This window comes from Mauremys reevesii, linkage group 2 (assembly GCF_016161935.1).
Source record: "Mauremys reevesii isolate NIE-2019 linkage group 2, ASM1616193v1, whole genome shotgun sequence".
NCBI lineage: Eukaryota > Metazoa > Chordata > Testudines > Geoemydidae > Mauremys > Mauremys reevesii.
Window position 1 is genome coordinate 154763127 of NC_052624.1, and position 18561 is coordinate 154781687.

Genomic DNA, 18561 nt, shown 5'->3' on the forward strand with positions numbered 1-18561 from the left:
GAGTCCTCTATGGCACCTTGCCAGAAGCCTGAGGCCCTAACTTGCCTGTGTATTGAACTGACTGGTGTTATGAATCACTGGCCCCTACTGGATGGGCTCAGAACTGCTTGTTTGTCAAAGGCCCTACATTGCTAACAGATGAGGGAGATTCTCCTTTTAAGTGACAGGTGCTCGTGCTGTTTGGAGTGGGGGGATCTGTTCCCTCTATGTAGCAGAGGGACAATCATGAAGCTCGTAGGTAGCACCAGATCTGTTATGCTACTTTTGCTCTCTGCTTCCACTCTAGGATCTCAAGGTGTCTTACAAAGGCAGTTAAGTATCACTATCTTCATTTTATAGATGGGGAACTATGGTACCTTGAAAATGAGATTATTCATGTTTGCTATGGTAGTGCCTAGGGACCAGTCAAGATCTAGTGCCCCTTATGCTAGGGATTGCACAAGTGCAGAACATTAGTCCCTTCCCTGAAGAGTTTATAATCTGAATTTATGGCTTCGGGGAGTGGCAGAGCTGGAAGCAGAATCCTAGATTACAGATTTCCCATCCATGTCCATTTCAATAGTGCCTTGAGGAAAGATTTCATGGTTGGGGTATTTATTGTTTTTTGTTTTAAGGAACATCGTGATTGTCTGTCTGGTCTGACCTGCATAACACTGACCTCGACCCCATTGTGCTAGGTGCGGCATAAATGCGTAGTAAGAGGCAGTCCCTGCCCATTGCACTGACCACTAGACCTAACTGAGCACTAGCAGAAATAAACTAGCTGTGATGTCTGCTTGTACTCCCGCCTTGTTTGCTAGGTGAATACGTAACGCTGACAGATCCCGGTTGTCGGCGGATAGGATCGAACCGGGGGCCTCTAGAGCTTAAAGCATGAGCTGCTACTGCAGGAGCTGAAAGCTAACTCGCTTTTAGTGAAGGCTGTAAAGCAGACTTATCAATCTCTCTCTCTAAGTGGTCTTGGTGCCACTAGAGGGGACAGAACACCACACCCAGAAGGTGTGTGGGCTACAAACAGAGATTGCTGCGGCTTCTTCCTTTTTAAAGTACACCAGCAATAAACCTCTGCAAGATCAACTCCATCCCTTGGCGATTACAGGGAGAGGGGTGGCAACAGGCAACATTTCAGGGCTTCTTGGGTTATAATGGGCCTGAAGGACCTCACTCTGGGAACCCGTGGTGAAAATGGCTGGTGCTTCTCTCTCAACGCGGCTAATGATGTAAAATTGGCTGTTAGACAAACCTCAAGTGGTTGTTTGTCCTGTTGGGGTTTGGGAAGTGGGTGGGCAGAAGCCTGCCCACTGCTAAAGGACCTCCCCCAGCCTCAGGAGAGGATCCACAAAGTCTGGGATCTCTAAGTACGGGAGACAACTAAAGACATAACAGGGACAGGAGTGAGGTCGCAGGGCTAAATGAAGGGAACCTGACGGGGACACCGAGCAGAGAACCCCAGACAGTGCCCACTGCTCCTCAAAGGTGTCATGGGAGTCAGCGGATGCTACCCAGAGGAACTCTGCCCGGATGCGTGAGCGGACGGAGGAGCGGAAATAGGCCCCACAGTTGCAGGAAACCCTGTTGGCCAGCTTTCTCTCCCTGGTCTTGTAGATAGCCAGTTTGGCCTTTGCTAGAAGGAGGTTGACAAGGAGGTCCCATGACTTTGTGGGGCCATGGCAGTGGTTGCTCGTCTCATTATAGCCCAGGCCTCTGTACCTCTGATCCGGTCCATGATACATAGCTGGCACTTAATCCAGCATGACTGACCATAGCTGCCTGTTGGCAAATGGTGCAGACAGAAGCCTGAACTCTGGCAGGTAGAAATCCTTTCAGCTAATCTCTTACCACTGATTGCCTGCTAATACAGTGAATCTGCTGCCATCTGTGTAACATGTTGTGTTTTTCTTACATGTGAGAGCACTTTGGCCCAGTGGCTGATGGTGTACCTTGTGCCATGCCTGAAACATCATGGCTGTTGCTCAAAGCAGTGCTTCTAGAAATGGCTTGTTTGCCAGACCTCTCCTGTGTCGCTTTCCTAACCATCTGATAAGTGCTGCAGACACCCAGATACAGGCTCCTGCTAATTATGGCTAGTAGAACAATCCACTGCTCCCTCTCTGCACACATTCAGATTCATCCTACTTCATGTTCCCTTGAGTTTTCAAAGCTGCCACTGTACGCTGCTTTAAAATAATGTTGCTGATCTCTTGAATGAGATTTTCATGAAGACAGGAACTTTTCCATTCAATAACCAGAAGTGCTTTTTAATGCATATTTTCCTGGACCATTAAAGGAGTAAAGAGCCTTAATTAATGGGGCGTGGGGCAAAACACTTTATCAAAAATCCAAGGTCTTACTGTCATTCTTCAAGGGACCCATTTAGCAAATATGAATCTCAAATGAGCCTGGCGCTATGTCTTGTAGTAGCTATTCTATCTTGTAATAAAAATCTATTATGACTTTTAGGTACGAGAGAGAGGTAGATGGGTAGAGAATCAAGAACTCTTAATGTCTCCAGAGTCCAATTATCCAGTCCTGCATTCTTAATTACCTACTATGATGAAAACAGTAACAACAAGAACAAATCAAAATTGTACAACGTGTGGGTTCTTAGTTACATACCTGTCCAGTCCACTTAAATTATGAGTAGAGGTGGGTGGAAAACTGTTTTGTTTGCCATCAGGCAATAACTTTTGAGCATCTGAAACTTTTCGTCATACCAAACCAGCATGAGAAGTCAAACTCACATTGATTCACTAAATTTGTGAAAAATTCAGAGCAGGTCAGCTGAAATGTTTTTTTGTTTTTCTTTTGAGTTCAACCTTTAAAGGTTGATCTCCTTTTAGCATAAATTCATTAAAATTTGAAAGGCATTTTGAACCAAAAAAATCTGTTTCAAAAATGACAAAATAGGATGTTTCAACAATTTTGAAACTTTGGAAATGAGAACTGACCCTTTCCTGCAGTTTTGATTTCAAGGATTTTCCAAGGGGAATTTTCTGACAAGGTTTTTTCCCAACCGCTCTATTTATGGGATCAGTGTCCATACCCTACATGCTTCAAATTCTCCCCATTGATAAGACCCATTGAACTCTGCCAGCCCAGAGTGATTCAGAACCTTAAACCATTGCCATAGTTCTTTAAAGCTCTATTCAGCACATGAGCCAAAGTGTATGATGTGGCAGGGCAGGAAACTGGTAGAGAAGATGTTGGATCAAGTACTATGGCTTCTTCTACAGCTAGTGATCTACTGGAGACAGGAGAGGATAACAATATTTGGATGTTCCCCAAACACAATCAAAATGGTCTACGTTATTGGACAGAGATCACCATTGCTCAAACTTGTAAGCGATGACACTCTAGTACTGGAGCGCCACATGAAGAGATCAACCCCTGCTATCCCAGATAGGGAGTGGACACCCTGCACAGCAAAGAGCCAGCAGCCTACAGGGCTTTGCTAACCAGGAGATAAATTTCCAAGGTGAACAGGCAAGCAACTCCTCTACCTGCTGCCATGGAAAAGCGAGCTCAAAGGACTGCTTCTTGAATATGACCTTTAAAATGGCAAGACCTGGGCTCTGATTGGGGCAGATAGAAAACTCCCTTGCCAAGGCTTTTGCCCTTGCAAGTTCTGTTCTAGCAGCCAAAAGTAGAGGCTGATAATGGATGCACTGTGTGTGGGTGGTTTTTTTTTGTTTTTGTTTTGTTTTATGCTCTAAATCCAATCCTTGCTCTGCTGAGAATTGCAGGTAGACCAGGAAACTGCTGCTTTCCTGCATTGCTCAAACATGGGAGTATCAGTACCATCAGCATTGATTGAGGCTGTATTGCTGTGCACAGTTCCCTGTAACTTTAGGTTCTTCACTGGATCTTCTGATCTAGGACTAAGTATGTTCTGTTACTGAACTTGCACTGCTATCTCGCCTCCCATGCAAAGATCAAGATGATTGTCAGTCATCTGAAGGAGATAGTGACTGGACAGCAAGTGTGAAAAATCGGGACAGGGCGTGGGATGTAATAGGAGCCTATATAAGAAAAAGACCCCAAAATCAGGATGGTCCCTTAAAATCGGGACATCTGGTCACCCTACAAGGAAAGAGGAATTATCAGCACATCAGCTCTGTACTGCAGTTTCCCAAATCAAACCACAAACTGGTGGTGTAGCCGGGGTGGCTCTAGGAATTTGGCCGCCCCAAGCATGCTGCTCCAGTGGCGCATCCGCAGTCATGCCTGCGGGAGGTCCACCGGAGCCGTGGGACCAGTGGACCCTCCGCAGTCATGCCTGCGGGAGGTCCATCGGGTTCGCTGGTCCCGCGGCTCCGGTGGACCTCCCGCAGGCATGACTGCGGAAGGTCCGCCGGAGCCGCCTGCCGCCCTGCCGGCAAAATGCCGCCCCAAGCGCGTGCTTGGCGCGCTGGGGTCTAGAGCCGGCCCTGGGTGTAGCCCAGAACAGAGCCTCGGTCTCCTGCTGCTGTGCTTGGACCAAACAGCCTTACTAAGGTATCAAAAGAAGCCATGCTGTTTAGTTCCAATTTTGCAATCTCGGTATGCAGAGTCGGCCGTAGACCAAATGGCACCCCTGCCAAGGAGTGTCTTTGGCACCCCCCTCCATTTGTTAAACATTTGAATACCTTATTTTTTATTGCATTTGTAGCCCATTTCATAGTTTGGGTGCAAGGTTTGAACGCATGATTTATCCCTGTCACATAAGACATACTGGCGACACCCCACCCCTTGTACCCGCAAGGGCATGGCTGACAACATTCTAGGAGGTTTGAGAAAAATGTAGTTCTCAAAATCTGGAAGATTCCATGAGATTCTACAAAGGTCTAGAACATTCTAGGAGGTTAGTGAAAAATGAATCCACATACGGAATACCTGAAACATGTTACTTCAAACATTCTATCTTCCCTTTTGTCACTAACAACAAAAACACCTTCTCCTCCCTGAGCCCAGTACCCCCAAAGCTTGGCACCCTGGGTGTTCGCCTGCCCCTAAATCCATCTCTGGTTGTATGTCTTACTGCCAACATTTTTTAAAAATATTTGCCATGTTACATTAAACAGTAGGAGAGGTTTTTAAATGATGCCATGAGAAACTGTACACCTTTCTTTGCTAAAGGAACATAACCCTCCTCCCCTCACAAAAAAAAAAAAGTCTTCTGGGGAGATACATAATTTCTCTTTATTGAATGACCAAATAAACTGAAAAGAAAAGCACCAGCCAATGCTCTGGGTTCCTGTGTCTTGGGGCCAGAGATATTTAGTTGCTCTGACATCCTTTCTCTCTGCAGGCAATTAACATCTTGCATCTTATGAGAATAGAGGTCACTGCGTAAAATTTACTGCAGGTAAATTTAGACTCCATGAAATAACTTCACACAGCATGGAAAATCACTGCCTGGGCAGGTCAGGGAGGCAAATATTGTTTCTGGATTTTAAATAGTGCTGGTTAATCTTAAACTAAAGCTGACTGGAAAACAGAATCTCTGTCCCCTGGGAAGATCTAATATTTTGATTCTTGCTTTTGTTCTGAATTGGAATGAAAAGTCAAATTTTCATGAATAGAAATTCTGAAACTTTTTTAATTTGGAAACAAATGTTTAATGGTAAAATACATATTCTATTTTATATTGCCATATTAAAACTAGTAATACTGAAGTCAACATAAAGTAAAATCAAATGTTTCAACAGGATCAAAACAGGAGTCAAAGTGATTTGTTTTGATCCTTAACAAAAATGACATGTTCCTGTGAAATATTTTGATGTTTTTTTTGACAAGATTGCATTTTTCTGCAGTGGAATTAAGCTCATTTTCCCAAAGTCCCCAGCTAGCACCCTAGCCATTGTGCCATCCAGGATGTAAGCTGTCATGGATGGAATCTCCTTTCCCTCTAATGCACAACTGGTCTTGTGTGTTCTGGGGGTGTGCTTTGTAAAGCATCAGGTACCCTGGAAATTCATTACTGGATAGGCCAATGACCTGATGTTTTGCTGCTGCAGCACCTGTTCTGGATTCTTTGAATTCAAATTAAAGGATCACAATCCACTAAAAATTGCAATTATGTATCAAAATGCCTTACCATGTGTTAGTCACCCTGAGGGTTACTTGTACCTGGCAGAGGTTCCAAGCAGGAGAAAATATTTTTCTTGTTGTCTGTGTGCTTTGTAGTTGACAGTATAGTTAGTTTCACTGTTTACTCTGTAGGATTAGTCAATTTACCCTTCTCTTGTGTGCAAGGACTTTTGGAGAACAAAAAATGGCAGAGGGATGTCAAGCAGCAGGCATATGACCTGACACTACTTTGTCCTTAAAGCCTTATGGGAAGATATGTAACTTCTCTGGTTTTCTTGGTGCTTCAATAAATAAAAGGGAAAAGCACTAGCCAATGCGCTGGATTCCCGACGCAGGGGCTGGAGACCTCAGTGGTGCTGACGCTTCTTCTGAGCAAACAAACCACCAGGAAATGCCACTGGCTGGAATGTTTGCTTTTGTTCTTGGGAAGCATACTGAATGTCATGATCAGACAACTGTTTGTGATCTCATGGGAGGAGGGGAAAAGAGCCTTATTTTTCAACTCACCTCTTGTTGCACAAAGGAAACTCCCTTGGCATGATTCCTTCTTAATCATACCAGTGTGAGTGGGTGGAGGATCAGGTGGAATGGAAGAGGCAGGGCTGTCCAGGCCCCAGCACGCCAAGCGCGTGCTTGGGGCAGCATGCCGCGGGGGGCACTCCGCCAGTCGCCGGGAGGGCGGCAGGCGGCTCCGGTGGACCTCCCGCAGGCATGCCTGCGGATGCTCCACCGGAGCTGCGGGACCAGCGGACCCTCCGCAGGCAGGTCTGCAAGAGGTCCACCGGAGCCGCGGGACCGGCGACCACCAGAGCGCCCCCCGCGGTGTGCCGCCATGCTTGGGGCGGCGAAATTGCTAGAGCCGCTCCTGGGAAGAGGTCTGACACTTGGCACATCTAAAAGGCAAAATATATACTCTTCAGAAGTAAATGGATGCGTCATATCAGGTGGAGGTGATTTGATTTGACAGTATTCAGAAGGAGGTGACTGAAAGCATGAGAACTATGCTAGATGCTCAAGATTCTAGCATCAAAGTAAACAAGTGTCTCCTCCAGCACATCACTGGATTAAAGCATAGCGCTGCATCCTGCCCTCAGACTTATTTCCATCTTGTTGAGTAATGCTGAACAGATCTCTTATTCATTCTGCTCTGCTTCTTTATGTATCTGTAAAATGGGTCTTTTATTTATGTAGTATCAATGGCATCCATAGTGCTTTTTGAGAAAGAGAAAAGAAAACTTGCCTTCTCCAAAAAGTTGGTGGCTGTCTACTGCAGCCAGTCAAAATGTAAAATTATTGCAGGTCAAACTCTGTTGCTGGGATCAAAACTGGTGTGTGTCACTCTATAGCTGGGTGAATCCCCACTGTGCCTGAGTTAGAGCAAAGGATGGCTTCCCCCACCCTGCCATCCCAGATCACTCCAAATCAGAGACTTGAATCTGGGTTTGCCCCATCACAGGCTAGTGCAGTTGCCACCCAGTTTGTGTGTTCATTTTTGTTCATTCTCTCTCACCCACCCCTCGCAACAAAAACCAAACCTTCCCGGTGAAAGTATTACCTGGCTTCATTGAAGCCGTATGTCACTTAGGCGAAAATGTTCCAACCAGCTCTTCTCAAAATGGATCAATATTTTACTTTGGGGGGGAACCCTCACCAGGAAGATCACTAAAACCACTAGTAGAGCAGTTATGGTGTTTTTTGTTTTGTTTGTTTGTTTTTCCCATTTACTGAGAAACCGGAGTTTTACTAAAACAAAAAATGTTGATCGTTTCACTAATGGCACAAATGAGCCAACAGTTTGCCACATAAGTTCTAGGTTTTTGAGAAATGGGTGTTTTTGTTTTTTGTTTCAATGAGGGGAAAAATCCTAGTTCAAAATATTTCAGTTGGCTCTATTTTGCTGAGAAATATTGTGTTTTTTGTTTTTTGGGTGACTTTGGGTTTGTTTGGCCAGTGAACCAAAAATCGACTATTTGCACAGTTCTTACGCTATTTCCTCACTGGCTCAGAGGCCGAAAGCACCTGTAAAGAAAGATGCTGTAGACAGGCCGAAGTACTGTTGTTTGCTTGTTCATTGCCAGACAATACTGTGTCTGTGCATTCTGAGTCTCCCTTTACCAGACATGTATCTAGAAAGCAAACTGTCTATTGGCTTTAAGCCTCCAGGGAGGTGGGTAGTGCTGGCTGATGGTCATTTGACCTTGCAAATTAACATACAAGCCGCTGTACTGAGCTTTGCAATGTGACTTCATGCCCGTAGCAGGCTCCACTCAGCAGTGGTGGGCATGGTGTTCTTGTTGTCATTACAGCTCTGCCCTCTGCACGAGTCATAAGATCATTATAATTACTCTGCAAATATCCCTAAAAAACTAACACCCAAGTTCATCTTACACTGGATACAGCAAAAAGGCTTGTTCTCAACTGCTCAGTCTGCCTACACAGTCAGTAAGGGAACTCTGTTTTGCCCCTTGCCACTCCTCCTATCCCTTTGCTCATATTGTGTTTCATACCTATCCACGAGGGAAGTGGTTGACAGTGTGTGTATCCTGCTCTCCTCCTCTCTGGTAAGCACCTCCCTGATCGTGCCTCTTTGCAAGCCAGTCTTGACTTGCTGCAGAATGGTGCTCAAAGCCATGCCTGGCAAAACAATAGGCCGCACGGGGGAGGCAGGAGCCCAACAGATGCCACGTCACTGTATCAAAAGCAAGTGAAGGGCCCAATGTGAGCAGCACCAACAGGTATTTATTGTGATGCAAGGGGTATCTTTGGGGGTGAAAAGTAACGAGTGGATGAGCTATCAGAAAGGACACGAGGAAGTCCTGTCTAGTGGTGAGATCAGGGGAGATTAGGACTTAAGGACTACTGAGTTCTGCTTCTGATTCGAGTGTGTGTAACCTTGAGGTTCTTCATCTGTGAAGCAATGATGCCTTCCTTAAAGAGGATCTGAGATTAATTCATGTTCCTGCCCTTTACTGAAACCTCTCCAGGAGTGCAGTGACCTCTTGTAACGTGTGGGAAGTATGGATACGTACTCTGTAAGCCTTGACACAATCGCAGCAGGGGTGGTGGTGGTGATTGGTGGAATGTGTATCTGCACCAATGTAAATCCTAGTGTAGCTGCACTGCTGTGGTGTAAAAGTGACTGGTACCAGGAGTTGCCCAGTGCAAGCCCCTCTTTACAGTGGTACAGCATGTCTATACTATACATTACCACTGGTGCAAAACCCCCCAGTGTAGACCAAGTGCCACTGTCCAAGCTCCTGGTGCCAGCTGACCCAGACTGGGCTGTGGGGTGGATCCCAATGTGAGTAGGCACTGCAGTAAATGTTACAGTGGATGCCTAGGAGGATGCTAAGAACTCCTTCATGGCCTGTTACAATAAAGGGATTTCATCTATCAGGAACCAGGTTCTAAGCCATTGAGCAAGTGGGACAAACTCTCTAGGGAAGTTCTCAAAGTGTCACCACTGTTGACATTCTGAAGTGAGTTAGAGAAGATGCCAGCAAGGAGGATGGAAGGCTGGGCCTGCAGAAGGCAGAGCACCGAACTGGATAATCCAAGTTCACAAGGCCATGTGAGTGTCCCCTGGGCTAATCTCAAGTGGGTACTGGCAGCATTGTTGGTTGCCCTGACTGGGTTTCTCCATCTCTCAAAGGGAGAGACCTATCAAAATGAGGAATGGAACCCTGTGCTTCTCTTAGCAGTGGGAAAGGTGAAATGTATGCTGCCAGCTATTTTGCTCATTTCAAGTAATACGGAGACATTTGGTGGCTGAAAGCCACGTAGCAAGTGGTGCAAAGTCACAAGCTTCATGTGGTGGGGGGGCTAGAATTTCCCTTTATCAGCACATGCAGCTACCACTGACCTCATTTGTCATTCCACCAGTTATACTGGGGAATATGGAGCTCTTGAAATCGTTAACTCCTGGATTACAGTAGAGGATGAGAATGTAAGGCCTGGCTCTGCAGACGTTGGTCATGCAAGCAGGCACCTTGACTTCTGTGGGAAAAGAATTTGCTCACCTGAATTGGTGTGTGCAGGATCAGGGCTCTAATTATAGGGCTTGCCCATCCCGGAACGTGGGAACACTGCAATTACTCCCAAACCTGAGGATGGCTCCCATTACATTCCTGGTTCCTCTTCTGTTGATGACAATGGCATTCTTGCTTGCCTGTGCGCTCTCTGCATGTCTGTAACTATTATGTTATGATGGAGCATGTGTTGTAATACATATAAGCAAAACCACTATCAGCTGGGAATGACACAGCCAGAATCAATTAGCCAGCCGTCTTTATTGCCTGGTGCATCCTGCAAATAAACATTTCAAGGCTGGATCCTTCCCACCTAACTTGGAGGCAGTCACTTGGGGATGTAGTAATTCAGAGCTGTGCAGAGATTCACTCTTCTGGTTCTTTGTAGACTTGCAACCTCTGAAATTAAGGTGGGTGCCTCAGAGTTTGCCTGTCTTAGAACGTATGCCTAAAGCCTTCTCACAACCTATGGAGATGGGAATAGGGTTTGCTCAAACCTGGGCTGAGTTTGGGATTTATATAATGGGGGATCTGGGATTGTCTAGTATAGGGGTTCTCAAACTGGGAGTCAGGACCCCTTAGGTAGTTATTAATGGCGGGGGGTCATGAGCTGTCAGCCTCCACCCCAAACTCGGCTTTGCCTCCAGCATTAGAATGGTGTTAAATTAAAAACACTTTTTTATGTATTTATAAGGGGGGGCTTGTACTCAGAGGTGTGTGAAAGGGGTCACTCACTCACTCATGCCTGTCACCCCAATTGGGGTATGGGCCGCCAACCACAGATCTCCAGAGTCCTTTTATCCTGGGCCATTTGCTCTAGCTGGTTCCAGGTATAGCCCATTTTTTTGCTATCAGCCTGAAGGTCGCGTCGCCAGGTGTTTCTTGGACGGCCTCTTTTCCGCTTGCCTTGGGGGCTCCACCGCAGTGCCTGTCTGGTGATGTTAGTTGGCTGCTTGCGCAGTGTATGTCCTATCCAGCCCCACCTTCTCCTTCTGATTTCTTCCTCTGCTGGGTCCTCTCCAAGAGGTGGATGTTACTGATGGTGTCTGGCCAGCGGATCTGGAGAATCCTTCTGAGGCAGCTATTAATGAAGGTCTGGATCTTCCTGATGGTTGTTTTGGTTGTCCTCCAGGTTTCAGCTCCATACAGTAGGACTGATTTCACGTTGGAGTTTGGCAATAAAAATTTGACTGTTCAAGACAGCTCTCTGGAGCTCCAGATGTTCTTAAGCTGTAAGAAGGCTGCTCTTGCTTACCAATCCTTACTTTGATGTCTGTGTCTTTGCCACCCTGCTGGTCTATGATGCTACCTAGGTAGGTGAAGGACTGCACTTCTTCCAGGGGGCTTCCATTCAGTGTGACTGGGTCGTTGCTGATGGAATTAATCCTAAGGATCTTGGTCTTGTCCTTGTGGATGTTGAGGCCAACCTGTGATGACGTGGCTGCCACTATGTTGGTCTTCTCTTGCATCTGCTGTTTACTGTGCGAAAGGAGTGCAAGGTCGTCGGCAAAGTCCAGGTCATCAAGCTGGGTCCACAACGTCCACTGGATTCCGTTCCTACACTCGTAAGTGGATGTCTTCATAATCCAATCGATGACGAGGAGAAAGAGAGATGGTGACAACAAGCATCCTTGTCTGACTCCAGTTCGCACCTGGAAGCTGTTTGTGAGCTGCCCTCCATGGATCACGCTACAGTGTATACCGTCGTATGAGTTCTTGATCAGGTTGACCACCTTTGCTGGGATGCCATAGTGCCGAAGGACCTTCCAGAGGGTCTCTCGATCCATGCTATCGAACGCTTTCTCATAGTCAACAAAGTTGATGTACGAGGAGTTCCACTCCATAGACTGCTCGACTATGATGCGGAGCGTTGCTATCTGGTCCGTGCATGATCTGTTCTGCCGGAAACCTGCCTGTTCATCTCGTAGCTGTGGATCGACGGCATCCTTCATTCTCTCTAAGAGGACTCGGTTAAAGACCTTCCCTGGCACTGACAGGAGTGTGATTCCTCTATAGTTGGCACAGTTGCTGAGGTCTCCTTTCTTGGGGATTTTGATGAGGTATCCCTCTTTCCAGTCTGCCGGAATCACTTCTTCCCATATCTTCTCAAAGAGGGGGTACAGCATTTCCACTGAAGCATCCAGGTCTGCTTTCAGGGCCTCTGCTGGGATGTTGTCAGGTCCAGCCGCCTTCCTGTTCTTCATCATGGTGATGGCTTTTCTGATCTCATCTCTGGTTGGTTTATCGCAATTGATTGGGAGGTCCTTGTTGGCTGGGTCGATGTCTGGTGGATTTGGTGGTGCTGGTCTGTTCAGGAGTTCCTCAAAGTGCTCCGCCCATCTGTTCATCTGTTGTTCTATTCCTGTTATAGACTTTCCCTGCTTGTCTTTAACGGGATGTTCTGGCTTGCTGAACTTTCCAGACAGTCGCTTGGTAGTATCGTACAGCTGTTTCATGTTGCCGCTGTATGCTGCCTGCTCCGCTTCTGCTGCCAGTCCATCCACATAATCTCTCTTACCCTTCCTAATATTCCTCTTCACTGCTCTGTGGGCTTCAGCATACTCTTTTTGAGCTTTGGCCTTTGCTGCTCTAGTCCTGCTGTTGTTGACTGCTGCCTTCTTCTTCTTTCTGTCTTCTATCTTAGTCAAGGTCTCTGCTGTGATCCACTCTTTCTGCTGGTGTTTCTTATTTCCAAGCATTTACTGGCATACTGACCTTAGTGTGTCTCTCACTTTCTGCCATCTGTTGAGTACACTGTCTTCCTCTTCCTCAGACCGATCCTGTAGTACTGAAAACTTATTCTTCAGCGTCAGTCCAAAATCTTCCTTGGTCTTATGGTCCTTCAGAAGGCTGACGTTGTACTTCACTCTTCTGTCTGACGCATCTATCCAGTTCTTCTTCAGCTTCAATCTGGCCACCACTAAGTGATGGTTGGACGCCGCATCTGCTCCTCTTCTAACTCTAACGTCCTGCAAGGATCTTCTGAACTTCTTGCTAATGCAGACATGGTTGATCTGGTTTTCTGTCATGCCTGCTGGCGATACCCAGGTACTCTTGTGGATCCGCTTGTGAAGAAAGATGCTACCTCCTATGACCAGGTTGTTAAGTGCACACACATCCACAAATCTCTCTTCATTCTCACTCATCTCTCCCAGAGCGTGGGTCCCCATGACTTGTTCGTATCCTGTGTTGTCAGGTCCAATTTTGGCATTAAAGTCTCCCATAAGGATGGTGATGTCTTTGTCTGGGAGAATCTCTAATATTTTCTGGAGTCTGTTGTAAAAGTAGTCTTTGTCCTTCTCTTCACTGTTATTAGTTGGAGCGTAGCACTGAACAACATTCATCTTAATCCTCTTCATTTTAGTTCTGAAGGATGCTGTGATGATCCTGGGACCATGTGCCTCCCAACCAATCAGTGCTCTCTGTGCCTGCTTGGACAACATGAAACCTACTCCCTGTGTGTGGGGTGCGTCGCTCTCTTCATGTCCTGAATACAGCAACAGCTCTCCTGTCAACAGTCGTCTCTGTCCAGCTTGTGTCCATCTTGTCTCGCTAATGCCTAGTAGGATCAGGTTGTTGCTCCTCATCTCTGCTGCAACCTGCACCATCTTTCCTGACTCGTACATGGTCCTCACGTTCCATGTGCCGATGGTAATCCTCCTGGCTGCAAGAAGGGTAATCAGCTTAGTGGCTTCCTTGCGGCTTTCACCACCCAGCGTCATGCGTCTTCGAGTTGAAGACCCTTTTTTTTTCCAGGCTAAAAGTCTCTTATCTCTATTGTTGGCGTTTCTGTAGCAAGTTGACTTTTTTTACAGGGTGAAGTTGCTAGCCCCACGCCCAACCCTCCTCCTTTACCCTGACTTGGGACAGGCAGATGGCCCCAAAGGACCTCTCTGGTGGAGTTCTGAAAGGGGTCACCAATACAAAAGTTTGAGACCCACTGGTCTAGCGACTGGAGCGAAGGAACTGCAGTCCAGGATTTGCCGAGAGCGAGGTCTCACAGAGCCGTGGGACTGGGCGTTGAGATTCCTGGATTCTAGTCCTGCTCTCCCACATGTTACACTGCCTTGGATCAGTATCTTAACCTCTCCATGTTTCAGTTTCTGCTAACACAACCCCCTTCTCCATGCTCCCGCCCGTGAGGTAGGTGAGTATTTGTAAAGTACTATTGGATCCTCTCATGAAAAGCCCTGTAGAAGGGGTAGCACATAAAATATGAGGTGCACACTGAACTGGGGGACAGCACCTACAAAACGACTGGTCACCCCAGACTGGTCTCTCACTTAGGGGTTAGCAGCTGCCCTTTTTCTCTTGGCTATTTGCCCCTCCTCGCATATTCTCTCTCCCATCCCCAGCTTCCAGTCTTACCCTCTGCTCTCCTACTGAAGAAACCATCTCTATGGCAACTTAAAACGCACTCTCCCAGTTTCTTCAGCTGGAGATCGAGGACCACTCCCTCCCATGTCAAGATCTTCCCAGAAGGAAGCATATTAACAAATGCTCCATTGCCGCCCACCCCCAGAGAACGGGGAGCCAGAATCGGAACCTGCCTCTAACTGTCAAGTCTGAGATGACTGACAGTTGCAAAACCCATTCGGCTTCAGCTCCTGCTTCCCTGCTCCTCTCACTTTCCCGCCCTGGCACCTGCCAGCTGTCACTCTGGCTGGGCATGAGGATTGACTGAGGGTTACAAAGTCCAGCCAGCTGCAGTGTTTATCTGCCTGCTTGAGGCAGATAAGTTCCCTGCTCCAGCCCGGCCTGATTCTTCTGCTCCAGGTAAACTGCAGAGATTTTGGGCGGGGGCTATGACCTGCTTCGGGAGAGGGGGCTTTGGAACGGCAATTTCCTCTTCCTGTTGGTTGCTCCCTAATTCTTCAGGAATAACCAAGAGGCAGAAATAATTAGGTGCTCCAGAAAAGGGAAAAGAAGTCCAACAGGAAAGATGGACTCATGCTTAATGCGTTTAAGAGGGACTTGTATCCAATCCCTGCTTGACCTTGGGCAAGTCACTTAATCTCTGTCCTCAGTTGCCAACCATCTGCTTGGGTGTTGTAGCCATTGCAAGCTCCTGGGCGGGGACTGTCTCTTGCTACATGTATGTACGACATCTAGCACGGTGGGGCCTGTAAGGGCACATCTACGCTGCAATCGAAGACCCAGGCCGCTGCCGTGGCTGACCTGGGTCGACCCACTTAGGATGTGGGGTTATACATTTGCAGTGTAGATGCTCAGGCTGGAGCCTACGTTTTGAGACCCTCCTGCCAGGCTCCAGCCCAAGCCCGAACATTTATACTACCGTTTTATAGCCCCAGCCCGAGTCAGCTGGCCCCGGCTCTGAGATTGGTGCCGTAGGGGTTTTTTATCGCAGCGTAAATATACCCATAGCATCCTACCACATACAAATCCACAGTTCTCCTGGAATAAGCTCTCTGACCCCTTCTTGATTTACAAATTTGAATAACAAGGCCCTACTGAAGGCTTAAAGGTGCCACAACCCCTCTGGTGGGGGACAGGCTCTGCCTAGTAACTGGAGGGAATCCACTGCAAGAGGCTATGGTGGAACCACTCGAAGTGAATTAGTGTGTGATTGTCTAGAATGGGAACCCCAGGTATAAAATCTTCATATCTTATAAAGCCAGAAAGGCAGCATGTGCTCATCTAGTCTGACTTGCCTAGCACAGGTCATAGGACTTCCCTGAATTAATTCTTGTTTGAATTAGAGCAGAGATCTTGGGGGGGGGGGAAGAAGCCAACTTTGATTTAAAAATATGCAGAATGAATTCCCTTTTGACTCCTAGGTGTCTCTACTGTGCTCATCACTGAGGATACAAAACCCCTTCTCACTCAGTGATGAGCTCGGGACGGTAGGAGCTGGCTAGCTGCAGCATCCATGGAAATTGTTCTCAGTAGTTAAGTGCGTTCATTTGAACTTCTTGGGTGAAATGAGGCCATGTTTCATGCAAACCTCCCTCCTCTTCCCCCACATTGTGAAGCTGTGCTTCAGCGTGTTACAAAAAGCAGCAGGGAACTCACGTGACTACTCAGAGAGAAACCTTGTTTTAACCCTGGCTAGTACCGCAGAGTAAGGATGTCTGCTTTGATCATTGACTAGCCAACAGGGTGTTGTCCCTCAGGAGGCGCACTCTCTGAGCAGTCAACTCTAAGACATGCTACACACTGATGGGGACTAGGCACTACTGTAGTAAAAACAATACTTTGGAGGCCTGGGTGTGCTAGGCACTGCACGCACATAGTGAGAGAATTCCAGCCCTCAAGAGCTTACAGTCTAAAAGGACAAAACAAAGAATAGGGGGGTGGGAGGGAACAGAGTCAGGCTTGTACTTCAGGGGAATCAAATCCAGGTCTCCTGACTCCAATCTATCATCCCATATTCCCATCTACTGGCCCAGATTGTATCAGAAGGGAGACCAGAACACTGTCTTCTCTTCCTGGGGTTTTCTGGGTTCAGCCCCAAACCTCATCTGCTCCAGCTGCGTGTGTTTTGGAGCCAGGGCCGGCTCCAGACCCCAGCGCGACAAGCACGCGCGTGGGGCGGCACTTGCCGGCAGGGGCGGCAGATTACGCCTGCGGGAGGTCCACCGGAGCCCCGGGATGACGGGACCTGCCGCAGGCATGACTGCGGAGGGGGCGCTTCTCCCGCGGCTCTAGTGGACCTCCCGCAGGTGTGACTGCGGACGGTTCGCTGGTCGCGCGGGTCAGCTGGACCTCCCGCAGGCACGACTGCAGCAGCTCAACCGCAGCCCGGACCAGCGAACCGCCCGCAGCTGCGGGAGGTCCAGCCGAGCCGCGCAACTAGCGGACCCTCACCAGTCAAGCCCGCGGGAGGTCCGCCGCTCCTGGGGCTCCGGGGCGCCTCCCACGCATGACTGCTTGGGGCGGCGGAATATGTAGAGCCACCCCTGTTTGGAGTTGCGGTATTGATTCAAATATGGAATTCAAAATGCAAGAACTGCCATGCTAGGTCAGACCAATGGTCCGTCTAGCCCATTATCCTGTCTCTGGCAGTGGCCAGTACCGGAGCTTCAGGGCAGTATAGCAGGTTGCATCCATGAATATGTTAAGGAAAATGTTGATAGAGCCATTGCTATAGCTGGAAGAAAGCCCAACAAGGCATGGGGGAGGACAGAGGGAGTATGGAGTGGGGGGCATGGAGGAATAGTGGGTACACTCGAATTGAGTTTGCATCAGATGTAGCAACGGAAAGCCCCCCTCACTGTCCTCTCCCTCCTGTGTACCCAAAGCAAACAGCAGAAGTACAGCTGATTTTATTTTTTTCTGAGGTCTGCTAAGCTGCCTGTTATACAAGGCAGCAGTGGGGCCCGCCGAGAAGCAAGGTCTTGCTAAGGGCTAGCAGCAGACAGAGCCTGGCGGGAGTCCTGCATTCTCTGGTGCTGTCTGTCATTTGTAAATGCAATTACCCTCTGACATAACAGAGATATAACTGATCTGGAATTGGCAGAGGCAAAAGTGATTTGTAAGAATGGCTTTGCTTTGTCTGCAGCTTATCTCCAGGACTAGATAACGAGCAGGCTAAGAGATGCAGTGGAAACGCTCGCACTGCCAGTGAAACAGCAAGGCAGCTGCAAACAGTCTCACTGCAGTAGAGCTGAAAGGGAGATGAGGTGTGTGCTCTGGTGGAGGGCTGGCTCCTCAGGAAGTCCCTGTACTGCACCCTGTGCCAAAGGGAGCCTGCGTGAGGGAGCAGAGGCCTTGCTGAGAAGGTCTGGAGTGCTGCTTTGCCAGTGGAAAGTTCTAACCCAATGTCCTTTGGTCCCTGACAGGTCAGGATGAAGCTGCTGGTCGCTGTGGTGCTGGTTGCAGGCCTGGCTGGCATTGCTGCCTGGGGAGGTGAGGCCTTCGCAGGGGATGAACACGTGGGCACCTGCGTCTTTGAGAAGCTGACCGGCCAGGACTACAAGTTCTGCAGGTGAGAAGCTTCCACTTGTTGCTGTTCTCAGACTTGCCAGTGCCTTGAAACACCATATATCTGGGGGGCCTGTGGAGGAGCAGCCTGCAGGTCTCAACATGCTTAGGAATGTAGGACTTGCCATACCAGATGGACCTGGTAAGCCATTGCATCAGGTATCCTCCAGCTGTAGGCTAAGCTCATACATGAAAAGAAGGTAGTTCCTCACACAGTGGGTCTCCATGTGCAATCCTGCACGCAACGGAAGGGAAAGGACGGTGACCCTTCCTGACCCTTGTGGTAAACTAATGGTGCCCTGAAGCATGAAATCTGATTTCCCTTCTCTTTTGGGCTGCAGCTACAAATGCTATTGTTCGTAATGTTATCCAGGCCCTTCATAAATCTGGCTTGTAGCTTCCTAGTGTAGTGAATGTGAACCCTGACAGCATTGTGGGGCAAAGCTAAATCCATTGTCCATCTGCTCTGATGTTGACCTTAAGTTCTGACCAAGGTAAACCATAGTCCACTGGGAATTCT

General features: G+C 48.0%; 1 protein-coding gene across 12 annotated transcripts in view; it reads left to right on the forward strand.

Moving 5' to 3' along the window:
* PEBP4 (phosphatidylethanolamine binding protein 4) overlaps positions 1-18561 on the forward strand; it is a 255576-nt gene that overhangs the window by 4048 nt on the left and 232967 nt on the right. For 9 of the 12 annotated variants that reach the window (XM_039521624.1, XM_039521627.1, XM_039521626.1 and 6 more), the window contains exon 2: positions 17900-18045. In XM_039521624.1, coding sequence (XP_039377558.1) covers positions 17900-18045 — 146 coding nt within the window. Of the gene's footprint in view, positions 1-14666; positions 14874-15939; positions 16012-17619; positions 17741-17899; positions 18046-18561 lie in introns of those variants that run through there. The other 3 variants (XM_039521631.1, XM_039521629.1, XM_039521632.1) reach the window with 3 other exon arrangements.